The sequence below is a fragment of the Colobus angolensis genome, unplaced genomic scaffold (genome assembly GCF_000951035.1).
Source record: "Colobus angolensis palliatus isolate OR3802 unplaced genomic scaffold, Cang.pa_1.0 Scaffold147, whole genome shotgun sequence".
Taxonomy (NCBI): domain Eukaryota; kingdom Metazoa; phylum Chordata; class Mammalia; order Primates; family Cercopithecidae; genus Colobus; species Colobus angolensis.
This window is the reverse complement of record NW_012114566.1, coordinates 2,844,031-2,861,886: the sequence shown is the minus strand read 5'-3', so window position 1 is coordinate 2,861,886 and position 17,856 is coordinate 2,844,031. Positions and strand designations below refer to the sequence as shown.

General features: G+C 33.3%; 1 protein-coding gene across 1 annotated transcript in view; it reads left to right on the top strand.

The window, feature by feature from the left end:
• Nucleotides 1-17,856, top strand: part of LRP1B (low density lipoprotein receptor-related protein 1B) — a 1,318,888-nt gene that overhangs the window by 1,252,954 nt on the left and 48,078 nt on the right. Inside the window, exon 83 of the mRNA XM_011935709.1 lies at nucleotides 1,335-1,496. Coding sequence (XP_011791099.1) covers nucleotides 1,335-1,496 — 162 coding nt within the window. The remainder of the gene's footprint in view (nucleotides 1-1,334; nucleotides 1,497-17,856) is intronic.

The following is a 17,856-nucleotide window of genomic DNA, read 5'->3' as shown; positions in this document are numbered from 1 at the left end:
TTATGGAGCCTCAATTCACTCATTTTCTTAAAAATGTATATGAATTTTATTTGTAAGTATTGTATTCGCTGAGGAATGCTTCTCAGAAGATTTAGACTTCTCCAATGTAGAATATATAGCAATAGAGAACAATCATATCATTTTCACACCTGAAGTCTTAGTAAGATTTACACTCATGCATTTCTCCAATAAGTTTAATTGTACTTCTGTGTCTACAAAGATGACAGAGAAATGGCATGAATATTCTCTAGGTCTATTCTCTTATCTAAAGATAAGAGAGATGGCTTCCATATTCTCTAATGCTAGTCAACTGAGTGATATTGTCTGAGTCTTAGTTAACTGAATCTATGAAAGTCTCTCTCTCTTATACTCTTTCATGTTGTTTCTTTACATTTTTGCAAACTTTGAAACTTATTATTTTATCATTTAAATGATATCCATTCATTTTGTTTTCTTTTTCCTTCTCCTCTCCTACAGAGCTAATTCCATATTTCATTTTCTACTCAGTCCTTGACAGCCTGAGCAGTTAGAGAAACTTATATAAAAGAGTTAACTGTGTTGTGTTCAAAACACCACACAGGATTGTTCACCTTTCATCCTGATGTTAGTCCCCACTGAGTAAATAAAGGAAACTAGTCCAAGATGATCTGTCATGTTTGGTCTTACATGCTGCTCAAGTTAAACTTCTAAGTCATCCTATTATTCACTAGACAGCAAGTACAGTCCATTCTCATGAATAACAATATGAAAATTAGACAAAATAAGATTTAGCACTTATGTACTAACCACAGCATGTGTATTTAAGTCAAATAAAAGTTAATGTTACTAAATCTAATTATTATAAATTACATGTCTACTTTAAACTTATTACAAGATTTATTTATAGCATGTGTAAGCTAATGTTTTATGTAGATTCAGTGGTGGTTGGTAGATGATGTTTAAACAATGTGAAATTATATTTTAGGTTCTAATGCAAATATAATCTGTATTACCACATATGAGGAGAACAAAAATAATTGGAAGGGTCAAATTGATATGAGAACAGAAGTAAAAATAAGAAGTATTTTAAGCAAACAATACATGCATGCAAGTATAATTAATTATTCATAAAATGATTATTTTACTGAATTGAACCTTGGCTATCTTCTAACCTAGATTTCCTTGAACATATGAAAAACTGAGACCCAAAGAAGTCTTATTACTGCCTAAAGAGTAAATCGTGGACAGACCTTGACCAGAAACCTGGCTTCTCAACTTTTATCCCACGAAAATTCCTTGCAAATAAACTATTTCAGTCAAATAATTTGCTTTTTATTACTTATTGTTTCCAACAGGGAGACCCACCTGCAGCTGTGCACTAGGTTTCACTGGGCCAAACTGTGGTAAGACAGTCTGTGAGGATTTTTGTCAAAATGGAGGAACCTGCATTGTGACTGCTGGAAACCAGCCTTACTGCCACTGCCAGCCGGAATACACCGGAGACAGATGTCAGTACTGTAAGTAAAAGCAGCACCCAGAAGCCAGCTGGGAAGCATGCTTTGATGTTTACATTAATCTTCTGATTTCCTGTATCCACTCCTTCTATTATCTTAATTTTAGCCATCCCCTATTTTTCAGGTTCAATCTCTGTCACTCTAACAATTGTTTACCCATTCTTCACCTTTCTCTTATTGTAAAGATTTTGTCTTTCTTCCTCCCTCAGCTTTGATTCCATGGTCTATTATTATAACCATTCCCTGTGTACACCCTCATCTCCCTTCCTCTCTCTTCCCCTCTTTTGCACTTCTTAGCAAACCATAACCATAGTTAAATCCGATTCTCCATCTCTCCTGAACTGACATCCCATAGATGAATGCAACTGAAGAAAAATACATAATTATATTGCTTGGTCTTATTTTAATTCTATCACTAATTTCAAATGGGCACTTACTAAGCCTTTCTATGCAGTTCCCTAATCCACTGACTCTCCCACTCCCCTAGATGTCTATGGCACACCTCCTCCTTCTCATGAAACCTCCGATGCTTTCTCCCCAACTTTACCCTCAGCTGAGAAACTTGCTTTATATTTTATTGATATGAATAGAAACCATCTAAAGAGAGCTGCCGCAAACTCACATTAGCACATTCCCCCAGCTTCTTTCTCCTATGCCCATGAATTTGTCTTTCTTCTTGTTACTAGAAACCCCAGGCTACATCTAATCCTATGCTATCCATCTCATGTCCAGACCCCTCTTGGCTACTCATGAACACATCTCCCACAACTGTCCCCTCTTTCTCCTGCTTTATGACTACTTTCCTGTCTGCCAAGTTCTTTCTGGAAAAACCTTCCCTTGTGCCCCATATCTTTCTTCTAATAACCTTATTTTTCTGCTCTCTCCCTCTCTCGCTTTTTTAACAGAAAACTTACTTGAAAATATAGTTGTTATCCACAATTATTCTATTTATATTTTTTCTTTGATACCACCTCTGTCAAGTTTTTGTCTTTGCTGTTCTGCTGAAACATTTTTTATGAAAGTCAAGTTAATTGATTTTAGTTAATGTCCTCCATGTTGCCATATGTAATGATCAAATCTCAATTATTATTTTACATCTACTTTCAGCAGTTAATCATTTCATCTTTCTTAAAACATTGTCTATAAAGATTTTCATTCCTCTAGCCTGTGTTGTGTTATCTATATTATTTAAATCTTTCAGATGTTTCACACATGCAACCAAAATTGAGACCTACTGCCTCCGCAATTTCACCCAATTGCATAGGTTTTTTAAAAATATCATCCAAATATTAATGACTGTAAATTTACATATCCAGCTTAACCTATCTCCTGAATTTCAGGTTTTTATACCTAATTGTCTGTTTGACAGCCTGCTATCATTCTAATGTAAACTGATTTGTTTTTACCCCAAGATTTTTCAACAAGTTGAGTTTCCCTTATCTGAAATGCTTGAGACCAGAAGTATTTTGGATTTCAGATTTTTTTGAATTTTAGAATATGTCCATCTGTATGAGGTATCTTGGGGATGGAACAAAAGTCTAAATACAAAATTCCTGTTTCATATACACTTTATACACACTGCCTGAAGGTAATTTTATATATATTTTTTACTAATCTTCTGCCCTCATTACTGGAGATCAGGTGTGAAATTTTCCACTGTGGCATCATGTTGGCACTCAGAAGTGTCGGATATTGGAATATTTTACATTTCAGACTTTCCAATTAGAGATGTTCAATCTGTACTATAGTCATTTCTAGCTCTTTAAAAGAAAATGTACTCACTGTCCAGACCAAAATAATTGAATTTTTTGATCCCCCTTTTTTTTAATCTCCTATTTTCACTCTCAATTTTACCTTTAAATATACTCAGCATCTGAATACTTCTCACCACTCCATTCTACAAATATCTCTTGCCTGGATTGTTACTAATGGATCTCCATGCTCCCTTTCTTTGCCCCTTAGTATCCATTCTCAAAAGGTCATTCATAGTTCATTTTATTCACAATAAAATTGTTTTCTATCATACTCACATTTATTGAGGTTTTTCTACACCCAAGGACACTTGTAATTAATTCCTTTTTTGCATTATTTTATTAATTTATTTAATCTTGTCAATAAACTAGATATTGTTTTTACTCTCACTACAGAAGAGAACACCAGAAAAAAATAAATAGACTTCTGAATATCACGTATTCAGCATTTGCTAGAGCCAAGATTCAAACCAGGCCATCTAGCTTCAGGGCCCAGGTCACAAGTCACACACCCAAAAGTTACATTAAATGTCATTGAACTTTCACAGAGAGTGGCCTAGGTCTCTGGTCATTTTAGGAACTACGTGGGACAGCACAGAGTCAAGCTATAATCATTGGCTTATTTGAGAATCAAGCGTAATACTTAGTATCTTGCCTCTGATGGTACAGAGGGGCCACTTCTGCAGAAGCAAGAAAACATTTACTTTTAAGTAGCTGATTTATTTTCCAAATGTTTATTCTTTCTGTATTAGGCTAGCCTTTCCTTGACATATGTAGATGCCCCTCCCCTTGGCCAATGTTCCTTTTCACATTGCCTCACTTATTTCTTAAATGATGTGCACCACAGGCCAGAGTTTATATGAAAATACAATCTGGTGACATTTCTACATCCCTATAGTGTTTTAAGACACTACCTTATCCTTTCTCATGCATTGCTCACATCTCCGCCACCCTCATTCCCCTCCTCTCAACACAGCAGAGTATCCCAACACAGCTTCCACCCACGAACTCATGTGTATTTGCTTTCTGTTCCACCATTGTCAGACCCCAAATGATTCCATGCCAATGAAGGACAACACTACTATCCCACTTAATGAAGACCCCTATTACTACCCATCCTAGGTCTGCAGGCTCTCCTTTATTCTAGTAAAACCACACCAATTGCCCTTCCCTATATAGAGCTAGCTTCCCTGACTCTGCCCAACTTAAATACCATTTTCTTTTAGAAATTGTTCAAATTCTCAGTTTGAATCAACCTCTTCCTCCTCTTCCGACTCTGATCATTTTTACCTGTTGATTATGTACATTTCCCTTATTTGTCTGGGATCTTTTTGGGACTACAACCAACAATGGCACTTGCCAAAGGAACAAAGAATCACACAAATAAATACATAAATAAAAATAAATGATTTGAATAAATGTTAACAAAAGAATAATCAATTTAAAATCATTTTACATTAAATGTAAAATTACATTTAATCAGTGTTCAACAATCTTGTAGCTATGTGTAGTTCAACTAGAGCTAATATTTTCTCCTCTGTCTTTTGGTTCCCAATTGGTAGAGCAGCATAGAACATGTCATTTTCCCCCCTTGTTTTTATATTTCTTTAGTTGAAACAACAGTATTCTTAGTTCTTTTTAAACTAAGTTTAAAAATACCATGTGGCCATAGTTTGTAGAGCAGTTTGTATCCTTCCAAAGAATAAATTCAGTTAGCTTATGTTTTAATTGACAACTTAATAGAATCACAGTCTGAGGCAGCCTGATGCTTTATAAAGAGCTGCATTATAATTTTATTATCACTATTAGTAGTCAGAGCGCTTCCCACCTTTTACTGCAAAGCACTTATTAAAATTAACCAATTAATCCTTAGACAGAGGTTAAATAACTTGCTCAAGGTCCCGAAGTAGTAATATTATAGTCAGAATTGGACCCCAGGAGTTGTTGATCAAGATGTCAACAAACATTCTTGCAGTATGGTGATGCTGTTTTTTTAGCAGCATAATAAGTCTGTGGACAATGTCATTAAAATGACAAATTCAACAGCTGACAAAAGCATAATAAATTTGGGATCTATTAGATGTAAGCTGACAAGGTTCAGCGGACCTGGTGTTCTGTCAAAATTGTATCTTGCATATACAAAATCTTCTGTCTATAAAAGAAGGAATGACAGAATGCTTCATTACAGTGCCTAATTAAAGGTCCATTAGTGGGAGGTAAAACATCAGTTCTTAGTTGTGCTGAGTAAAAACATTTCATAACTCTAATAGCAGTATAAAATCCTGAGGTCTGAAATGCAAATTAATTTTAACAGCAACAGCCCAGGGAGGAGAGGCAAAGATAAATAATGGTAAAAGTAAAATTGAGTATTCTTCAAGTAAGTTGTTAAAGAACAAACATAGCTGCACTTCTTGCTATTCTAGAACAAGGATTACTAGTATAAATAAAAATAAACAAGTGAGCATGACATTTTGAATTTAAATCTAGGTGTTAAATATGAGGTCAACCAATATCTGAAGTTATTTGTGATTAAATGATCATAACATTAGGTCAACGGGGCCAATTAAGACCGATTCAATCTGTGTCTAAGAACTAGGTAGTCAAATTAAGTGAAAACCTGCTTATCCTCTCATTGATACTTTCAAAGCCCTCTAGTAACCTGGTTGAGGAACCATTATAATTTCAATTGGAACTAGACTTATCAGAAGTATACCTGTATGCCTTACTCTCCCTGGTTCCAATAAGTAAGTAATGTCTCTATCTTAATGAGTGTCTCTACTTACAGAGTTAGAAGTACCTGACAGTAATCCAAAGATATTATGTTTTGTAATCAATATTAGAACCACAGACTATCAAGTAACTTATAAAACAATTATGCACTATAGATATAAGCCTGTCATATTTGATGACACGATGGGATTATTTTTATCATTTGTCTTCTAGGGTAGCTTCATCCCATGAGTCAGTTCATCAGCGAATATGTTTTGATGTTTACAATAAGTCTGTCACTATGTTCCGCATTAAGAAAGGAAACGGTGACGTCAGAAACGTTTTCTGTTTTCAATTAACTCACAGTGTAATGTGTGATTCTGAAAAGGAAACAAGTTATTACAGGTCAATTTTATGAAACACAGAGGCTACTGGAACTCACAGAAAGACCATAGAGTTTAGCCTTTAAGAAAATTTCTTGAAGGAATTGGTGTCTAAGCTGAGATCAGAAGAAATCAAGAAACTAAGTAGATGAGACAGGGAAGCAGCAAGGGGGAGCAGCATATACAAAGGAACAGCATATACAAAGGGGAAGCAGCAAGGGGGAACAGCATATGCAAAGGGGGAACAGCATGTGCAAAGGGAAAGCCTTTGGAGATTTATTTTTCCCGTTTCTATTAGATTTTTCTACAGGAGGGCTGGCAAGAGAAATCACACACAGTAAACATGTGTAATGTTTTAATCCCAGAGATGTTGCTATGACACATTATTTTATCTAATATGTGAATATATATCCTTTCAACAAATGCTCACACAACCCTTTGAGATTAATATTATTCATCCAAATTTGCAAGCACCAACAAAATGAGATTAAGCAGTTTTCCCTAATCTGCAATTTAGAGAGCACAGGAACCATGGTTTTTAGCTTTGTGGATCTCACTCTGAAAACTAGACGTCTCCTGGTATAACAGGTTTTTCTGCCATTCAATATCCTGCCCACCATGCTGCTCCTTTCAGAGACTCACTAAGAGAACACTCAAAGCTCAAACGGCATACTGGCTCAACCTGGTCTTGCAAGCCTCTACACCATAGAAAAGAGGCACTAATAGGAACTTTAATCTTGAGCAGTTAAGCTTAAGTCAGGCCCAGCTAAGAGACCAAAGCATTTTAAAAAGGATCAGGAAAAGAGAACAGAATCTTTTCAGTGAACTTCCTGTTAATAGGAAAGTCAGTTATTCGAACTGAGCCTAAAGCTTTGAGAACGAATTGTAATTTGGAAAGTGAAAGTACCCATAAGAACCAACCCCTTCCTCAGTATTAGAATATTTAAGATTCTTTAGAACATTCACACCTAGACTAGCACAGCATTTTGGAGCCCCATCTACTGTCTCCCAACTCTTTTCCTCTTAATGAGAAAGTAAGCGTTGTCTTCGTTCAGGTTATCATCCCTTGTCTGGATTAATGCCGCACATTACTTTATGTACCTTTTCTTCTAACCTTGAAAACCTGTTTATTGCCTCCAAAGTACATCTGCTATAATTGTTAATACCTCTTTTTCTTGACACATTAGGCCCTCAATGTCTGCTAAACCTCTTTAATTCCCCTACTTTGTCTTCTTAACTCTCCTTTTCCCTAGAATCTCAGCACTTCTCTTTGCCATTTTTCACTTTATATTCATATCGTTCATGAATATCTACCCCACTAGAATGTAAAACAGGCTACAATGTTTTGCATACCTCATCAATCTTACAAGTAAACTCAGTGCCTGGAATTTAGGAGTTTGGATGCATGTGAGCAAAGTAGAAAGATCCTGTTTACAGCCTGCTAGGCCCCGTTATTTTTCTGTGCTCTAGCAAGATCCATCTCCAAAGGCAGGATCGGAGTTCTGGGCCATGTTTTCTTAACAACTCATGAAGATCCTTAATAGTCCATGAGAAACTGGCTGCTTACATTCCAGTTTCAAAGTTTTTTTTTTTTTTTTAAAGGTGTAAAAATAAAATTAGATTTAAATCAATGTGAAGGGAATAGATACATTTATTTTCTAATGTGATCATGGTAGAGAATGTTGAGGTAAGGGTAAGATAATTCATTATTTTAGTTACTCTTTTACCCTAGATTATTTCGAAAAAATTGTCAGGGTTGTAAAAATTTGTTGAAGATCATTTTGACCCAATGGTAAAACTAGACTTTTGAGACAGATTTTTGTTTTAATATTATGCCTTCGTTAAAAAAAAGTAAAAATAATAAAAGGAAAATAATTTTAGGCATATGTGTTTATACATAAAAGGAAATTTATTAAAAACCAAGGTATGTTTTTCCAAGCAGATAATTAAATCATATATGAGTCGAAACTACAAATGCTGATTATTAAAATTAACTCATTCAACTGATATATATATTGAGCAACATTAATTATTCATTGCTGCAGGCATTGGGGATCTGTAAGTATAAAAGTTCTTTGAAGACACTTGACTTTTATAACTTTGATGAATAGAAAACCAACTGACATATCTTTTGAGAGTAAAAGTTAGATAAAGCGGACTTCGAGTTCTATAGTCAAAAATGATAAAAGATCAGAAATGGACTTTATTTCATACTACTTAGAAGCATACCATTATTTTTCACATAATTGTTTGAAATCTCAGCAGCACATTTATCAAATTAAACTATTGATAAACTTTTATCTCTACACCATGGAACTTGCACTTGAAATATTATTAATTATATTTAATAATTTTGGTGAGCATGACTGAATAAAACATTTTAACAATGCTTAATTACTCTTGTTGGCATCATAGCAGAAACTTTTTTTCATGCCAACTTCACCTGATATTGAGGCAACTCTAATCTCACAATGCTTCACCTTTACTCATTCCAAGGTGGTTTAATCTTCTATTTTTATGCCATGTTAGCATTATAGACATGTTTTGACCCTTCTTTTTACAATGTAAAGAAGAGTCCATATACAAAGCAGTATAAAGACAATGAAAGGCATCTCAAAGTTACTTAGCTGTAGGTTGAAAAATGATATGTCTCACAACTAACTAACCTTTTAATGGATTTGTATGTACATATCTGTTGGGAAATCTCCTCTCCCTGAAAAAAAATAATGCATGGCTTTTCATGAATAGAAATCATGACTGTGATTCTGCTATACTTGGTCTTAAGTAAACTGCATGGATTCACAAATAATTACTTGCAAACAAAATTGAGTATTTAAAACAATGTAGCACATAAATTATGCAGAGACATACAGATTAAACAAAAATATTTATTTGAGGCTTACCTCAAACCAAACAAATTGTTGCTACTTAAATGCCTCTGCTAACATCCTTTTAAAAGTTCAAATGTAAATTTAAGAGTAAATTTTAAACATAGTTATTTATATCAAATTTAGAATGTCTACTAAATATGCTTTGATAAAAATGCTATGAGTCAGAAATCTTTAAATGCTTTAAAGCGAAGAAATAAAATTCCTTTCTTATAGATAGTATGATAACCTTTATGTTTAACTATTAAAGATTTAATCACTACAAACTGGTATTATGAGTCTGTTTTATATAAAAGATATAAGCTCTTTTGTAGGTATACTGCTAGAAACATTTGATATTTATCCTTATTATAGATAAGAATGGCTAAAGAGACTATGAGTCAGTATGTCATCGTCAGCTGTCAAGGAAAAAAGTCCCCAAATTTTAAATTTGTATGTTCTGAGTTCAAGGGTATAAAGATGAGAGAAAGGAAAGATTTATAATTTACCCTATGGTCATATAGCCTATCATCAAATAAAGAATATATAATAGCAGAAATAGAAAATCTCTGAAAGAGTACATTTAATTTCATTTTTCTAGATGCGAAAATACATAAATATTAAGTAAATATTTATGATGAAATATTTATTTAGTCATAAATCTGATTAAATAAACACAGACATTATTAAATCCACTACGTTTTCCAGGAAATAAAGTGAAAGTCCCAACAAATAAAAGCAAAGTTAAATTAAAATGTAACATCATGCCAGAGACAGTAATTTTTCACAATATAGATCCTCGATAATATGAAAATAAATTATTAATAGAAAAAACAGTGTAACGGGTTGCCTCACAGAATCAGATACATCTTAAGTACAGAGCACCATGGGAATGGGAAGCCACTTGGTTTGTAATAGTACTAGATTAGTTCAAAGGTCAAGTGACCACATTTGTAATTTTTTTTTTTTTTTTGCTTGCAATATCCCTTGACGATCCATGTCTAAATACATGGTAATAATATAATCTTAATTTTAATTTGACAGAACAATTTGTATTTTATTAGTTTTGAGAACTTGGAAGATTTATAATGATTATCTCAGAGCAACCTTTCCTTGAAAATCAACTGACAGAAATGAACCAACTCATTGGCAGAAACAAATACATTCAGATGGATGGGACCACATAATGAATGGCACCTGATTTAACTGATTGCTCGATTAACATCTCAGGACAAGAATTAAGGTCATTTTCATGGTACCTCTAGACCATGAAGACCTAGAATTAAGCTAAAATTTTTCAACTTCAGATTTCGGTGCTCCTTACATTGGAAAGTAATGTAGGATTCCGATTCTTTTAAAGTTTTGACCTTTTTGGTCAGATCCCTCATCTAGACCTAAGTAAATAAAATGTTTTAATACAATTTCAGTGGATTTTGGAACTTTGTTGGACATATACTCTGAGTTCACGCTCCTAGAATATATCAAATGAGAATCTAGATTTGTTGGATATAGCATCAGATGCTTCACTTCACAATTTCTAAAATGATCCATGAGTTTAGAATGGACCTTAGCATTGAGTCATTGAAAGTAGATTAGAACACTGATGAAAATAGTTTTATGATTGGGCTTACTTCCATGCACAGATTAGATTATGACCACAAACTGAAATCCACTGGAAGCTAAAAAGCTTAGTCTAATTCTGTGGCATGCCACATTTCTGAGAATTTGGCAAGTCTCATTTTCATTCAGATGGCATGTCTAGAGTGGTCAGTAGTTCGTTCATTGATCCAGCACCTGAGTGTCTGTTTTATGTAGGCACTGGATATCCAAGGGCTCTCTCATTGGCACTTGATGGCATCTGTATTTGCTTCCCAAGTGATTTTCCTTTCCAGCCTCCCTCTTTTATTCCTCCATCTGAACACAAACCCATGCTGGTAAACTTCGGTTAGTTTCAGAATAGGACAAACCAGCCTTGGATGATCCAATATTTATAAAAGTTTATAACTTGCTTAGTGGTTTTAAAGCTAAACAATCAGCAGTATTACTCTTGTTCTCTGCCTTCTGTAGTGCCCTGCGTTCCAAGGGTAAGTGCTCATTTATTAATTCAACACATAGTAGTAGAGCATCTACTGTGTGCCAGCCACTGAGGCTTGGGGTTTCATTATTAATAAAATGGAAAACTGCTCTTATTGTACTGCTTTTTTTATATATAAAGAATACACACAATTATGTTATATGTCACGTAGTGAGACTAGAGATGATGAAAAGTAAAGAAGCATAATTAAGAATCTAACTACTTCCTAAATAAAGAGAAAGGTCAGAGGTTTCAGAAGCAAAAACATGTTACTTACTATATCATATTATTTCTCACTGCAGTATCTTTCTGTACACCATATACATGAAAGAGTAATAACTGAATCTCATCTCCTTAAGGGCAGAACAATTTATGAGGATGATTTTAAAAATAGTGTTTCTAAATAAAAGTATCTGGGATTAGTATTTTATTGATGAATTATAGTGATTGAATGCATACCTCTAATCTTGCTAAAGGTTAAATGCTATTAACAATACAATTAAAGTGATTTTCTGAAACCTTTGAATTATTATGAAAGTCTTAACACAGAGGGAACCTGATTATTACATATCAATAAATTGTTTATTTATACACATCTGACCTAAAGAAATGGCACATATAACCAGGGGATTCTTGCTAGTTTGTATACATTATTCTGCCAGCTGACCTTTTCAAGGTGACTCTTAGTATTTTAGTGATTTTTGATTAAATAATAATCACTTCTATAATCTATTTTTTCTTCTTGATGTCACACCAGTGTAGAAATCTCTCTCTCTCTCTCTGTGTATATATATATATATACACACACACACACACACACACACACACACCCTTATCTATATCTATATATATCTTGCTATCACACCAATATAGAAATCTCTCTCTCTCTCTCTCTCTATATATATATATATATATATATGTGTATGTGTGTGTGTGTGTGTGTGTGTAGATACATATACCTATCTATATCCATAGATATCCATATATATAGATAGGTATATGTATCTACACACTCACATATCTAGAGAGAGATTATCCATATATATAGATATCCATATATAGATATCTAAATCTACAGATATCCATATATTTAGATATCCATGTATAGATATCTGTATCTATAGATATCCATATATAGCTATATATCCACATATAGATATACAGACATAGGTATATAGATATCCATATGTATATACACACAGAGAGATATATAGGTATACAGATATAAATATCTAGGTATATATATAGATATCTAGTTATACATACATATATATAGATATCTAGATATATATAAGTATCTAGATATCCATATATAGATATAGATAGATATTTATATAGAGAGATTTCTACACTGGGGTGATAGCAAGATATATAGATATAGATCGAGATATATATATATATGGAAAGATAAATATACATCTATCTTTATCGTCCCTCTATTTATCTATCATCTAACTTTTCACTCATATTTTTGGTTGCATAGTAATATTGAAAAAAACTAGAAGCAAAGTACATTTATGTGTATCAGAAATCATTGCTTCAACATATAGATTTGAAATGGGTAGCTTGAAAGAAGGAAGAAAGTAAGGATGGAAGGATATAAAAGAGATGGAAAAAAAGGAGGAAAGAATGAAAAAGGAAAAAGGAAGGGAAAGATAAAATTATGTACACAGGAACTGTATGGGTGTGTATAAGATGGTCTCGTATTCTCTCACTATGATGAGGTGAGATGTTGCCTGCCCTCCGGTTAGGCTACATACAACGTGGTGACAATAACTTTCCTCATGATGCTCTTATCTGAGATGGAAATGTTTTTCATGATTATCTCCTATCCGGCTTTATTCACCATCCGTTTCTCCATGAATTCCTTTTCAGTTTTCGAAAATTTGAGTCATTACTTTGCACTCTGAAAACATTTTGTTTTGTTTTTTGTAAAAAATAAAGCCACGTATTTGCTAATGAAAATCTATTATTGATCTCAATTGTTTTCAACTATGTTAGCCTTTAGGATTCTATCAGAGTTTAAGCACTCTGGAGACATGTACAGTATTAACACTGTGGATACTAACACAGTAGATGTTAATAAATTGTATTAGGTTGAAATTAATTGAACCTTAATACATACTCAGGGTCTTGATAGAGAGATTAGGGCCTAAATATGGCAAATGGCTTGTTTATGGCTGTGGAGGCATGGCCTATATTTGCATGCTTCATTTCCATTCTTTTTCAGGCCATCATATGCTTATTCACTTATTTGGGTTTCAGTTAGCCTCATCTGATAAGCCATATTTAGCTGTCATCTGCAACTCAGCTTGCTCACAAGTCTCAAATGACTTTACCACTTATAAATAGTTACTTGCTAAAATCTTTTGTAGCTGGACTGCTTTAAAAATAAAGAACTACTCAACTCAAAACACTGTTTATAAAAAAAAATTATGAATACTTCCTATTACTTTGTCTGGTTAAAAAATATTGTTAGGATAGCTCTATGAGTTGATTTTTGACTATTTTGAAAACTATTGATGCCATCATTGTTAATATGCATTTTACAATGGCAGTCTGTCAAAAATTGAAATGCTGGTACTTTAAAAATCCCACCCCATATGTCACTCACTCAAATCAAATTTTTGGATAATTTGGCTGAGTTTTACATTTTCCTTCTCCCTGGACACTTAGAGATGTCACTGATTAAGATAGATTTTATTCTTTAATTTTCAAAATTCCTTTATATAGAAATATTTGAAATACACTACTATTTTCATTAGTAAAATAGAAAGTGGTATTTCCTTAGGCATGCTTTCCTGATGAAAATTTATCATTTCTAATCAGAGTTTTGCAGACATTTTTTCCTCAGTGAATATTTAATTGGCATACCTGGATTTAATGTTTGTCTACTTTATTAAACACAGCTCTGACTTTGGAAGGTATATTTAGCACTATGCAATAAAGTTTAATTATTAAAAATCTTAGGCTATGTAAAACATTTGAGGAATGTAAAAAAGGATAAATCCTAGTATTACTTAAATCTTTTTAAATTCTGTTTCCTGATTTAATTCTTCAAAGGCATAAATGTATACATAAATGACAAATTATACACAATGTATACAAGTTACTCTATGTGTTTTGACTCCTAAGCCATGCTAGATAAACAACTGACACTCATCTGCTGCTATGTATCTCTAAGTAATGAAAGGCCACAATTGCTCTTATTAACATATTTAAGAATTATAAAACTTTTCCAGAAAACCTTTCCAATGTCCTCATCCTAAATTAGATGTAAGTAAATGATAATGCTATAGGTATATCTTACTTTGTGGTTTCTCGGCTATTACTTTGGTTTACTTATTTGTTTAGAGTGACCCAGAGTTGATCATGTCTGATAATGAATACATCACCTTGATGGTTAAGTGTTTTCTTCAAGTGTGAGAATCCCATGCTTTGAACCAACTATCCATAGATAGAGAGAGAAACATCTAACTTGGATTGGAATGAGAGACTGCAAAGGATAACATCTGACATTTGAACCTTCAGCTGAGGTGTGGGAATGCCAGCTTGTGTCCCTGAGCTTTGAGATTATAGGCTGTGTTACTATCATGCAGACTTCTTCTGGGTCTGCTGCCTTTGCTGCTACAGGATCCTTTAATATTCCAACTGGTGGGTAGGTCCTAGGATATCCACAGAGATGGGATGTTTTCCATTTTAAATACACAGAAAGGAAAGAGAACAGCAAAGATATTCAAATTGCTTTGTAGATTTGTTTTCCTGAATGTATTTATGAATCACTAAATATGAAACATAAGAATTTATCCTCTACAGTTAGGCCTATTTGAGTTTGAAGTTCTATTCTACCACTTATTTGTGTGCAAGCCTTGGCAATTGCTTAACCAATATGTGCATCAGTTATATTTGTCTATAAAAAGAGGATAGCACCATCTAATGCTTGTGACTATACCAAACCCATGTGCCTGGCATGTAGGAGACACTGAAAAATGCGTGTTTATCATCATCATAATTATCATTTACATCATTTTACTAAAAGAAGTCTCTAGTCCTAGATAGAGGGTACCATTGGGAACTAGTGGGTGAGGAAGGAATCGTGACATAATCTTAGGCATCATTTAATGTAACTGCTTCAGTTCAGAGATGACCAAAGGGTATCTTAGAGAATTTAATCAGGTAACTCAGGTGAGGTCAGATTGTTAGGCTGAGGAAGGACTGGACTTAGGCTTCCAGTACCTCAAATTCTGTCCATTTTTTTTTCTTTTCCTTATTATCTCATCCCAGTATAAGTATTCATCAAAAGTTTATAAAATTATATTGTTGATTGCTCTGGAAATTCTACATTTCATACAGATATGGAAGCAACCATAAACCACTCTGCAGGGATAATATCAGCAGAATGCATAGGATCTACTGCCTCTGGGACACAATTAAATAACAGTGAAGGTGGAATATAAATTGCACTGAAACTGGCTCCTCAGTTATAGAATGCCTGGGGATATGCACTGTGAAATTTACCTAGTCTTTGTGATGGTAATTCCGTCTTACTTTTAATTTGTTGTTGGTTTGTGTGTATGAGTGTAGCCTTAAATTATCAAATGCATACTTAAATTATGAATATAAAACCATTTCACAAAATTTATTTTTAAAGGCTAGATTAAAATTCAGTGAAGTAGAACAATAAGTGTACATTAATATAATGCAATTATATTAATGTCTAATTCTGATATAATTAGTTTCCCCTATATAACCTTTCTGAATTAGTCATTAAAAGCTCTCCAGTTTCTCATTATCCTTATATGGTATCTTCATACCCTGCTTAGCTGATATTAGTTTATTTTGATTTTCTTCTCTTTAAATTTCACACTTCACTAATTATTACAATGTGAATAGCCCAATTGCAAATACGAGTAAATAGTTAAATAGTTTTGGCAATTACTTTTCTATAGGAAAATATTAGGGAAATAAGTTAAACGCAGTTATAGATTGTATAGCTATATGGCTTTCCATAAATATTTGTAAACCTGTGTATTTGCCCACACATGTTCATATTTTTATGTAGAGTCTATTACTGTGAAAAGATTAAAGGAAAATGCATTTGCTTGTATTTCTGGTTGCATGAAAAGAAACATTAAAAGAGAAAGAAAAAGAGAGAGAGAGTGTGTGCAATAATGATCTCCCTTGAAAATTACTTTACTTCTGTTGCAGAAAATAGCCATTCATTTATTCTTCAGTTACTATCTACCTAATTACCATATGAATACTCTATGATTACATATTCATCATTGTCCTTTAGATTACATGATTGTGTTTGGTGCTACTAGGTAGTTCTTAGTGTAATTACCCTAACAGAGGTTATAACAATTTTTATATTGTGAATATGAAGGGTTGTGTAATTTCATGGTTCTCTCTACTTTCTTAGCACAGATTAATTACATTTCATTATTATTCCTTCTTACCATATCTAGACTATCTTATCTGTTATGCCATTCAGGTCAGTAAAATGCTCAAAACTTATGAGATGGCATGCTCGATAGGAAGGAAGATATTACTTTGGGTAATAATAACTTTAGGCTTTTGCCACAGTAACCATTTAGATCAATGTTGGGTCCTTTTTTCTTCTTGCTTTAACCTTATGATCGACTTGTCAGTTATCTCAGAGCTAGTGTGCCATCATGCATTTCTGAGCTCTTTCCAGGGTTCCTAGTATACAATAAGGCGCATACATGTCCACAGCAAATAATCAATTATGAATTCCTCATTTCCATTTTATATTCATAGCCAAATTACACATGTTGTCCATAAGATGATTAACTGTACCATTCATAAATTGACTACTTCTATTGACCAGTGTACCTAGACTCATCTATCTTGTCTTCAACCACTCTTTACTATATTCCGTCCCTTCCTTATCCCAACCCCTACAACAACAACAACAAAAATCTTTTATCATCAATATTTTTCTTCTAAACTGTCATTTTCCATCTATCGCTGTTTCCAACTTTATTTTAGTGCTACTAATTATTAAGCTAAATTTAAAATTTGAACAACAAAATAAAATGGTTGCGTGTGAAAGTGGAGTGTGAGTTGAGTGGTTGTGTATCTATATTATAAAGTAGAAGGTCATCCCTTTGCTGCACACCATCTCCTTTATTTTTTGGGAAATTATTAAGTTTTTCATTTAGATTTGCCTACTTCTCCATATTCAGTAACATTTCACTTAGCAAAGGTGAAATATAAAAATTAATTCAGAAGGCTATAAAACTTCAACAACAATTGGTCCTCTTGGTCCTTTACTAACAAATGATTAGTAAAGTATCAATACATTTTACTTAAGAAAATATGTATCTATCTTTATAAAGGCTACTTTCAAAATGATTTTAAAGATTTGTGGTGCTTAAAGTAGTAACCCCAATGGGATCATTAATATTTTTAGTGCTGTGGGATGAAAAATAGAAAGGTGTTTATCTAATAACTATTAAGTTTCTGTTTTTTTTTTTTTTTTTCTTCAGAGCTTATAGATCAGGAAAGTAACCTTTAGAACCAAAGTAAACAATTACATACTGAAGCCTTCTCATA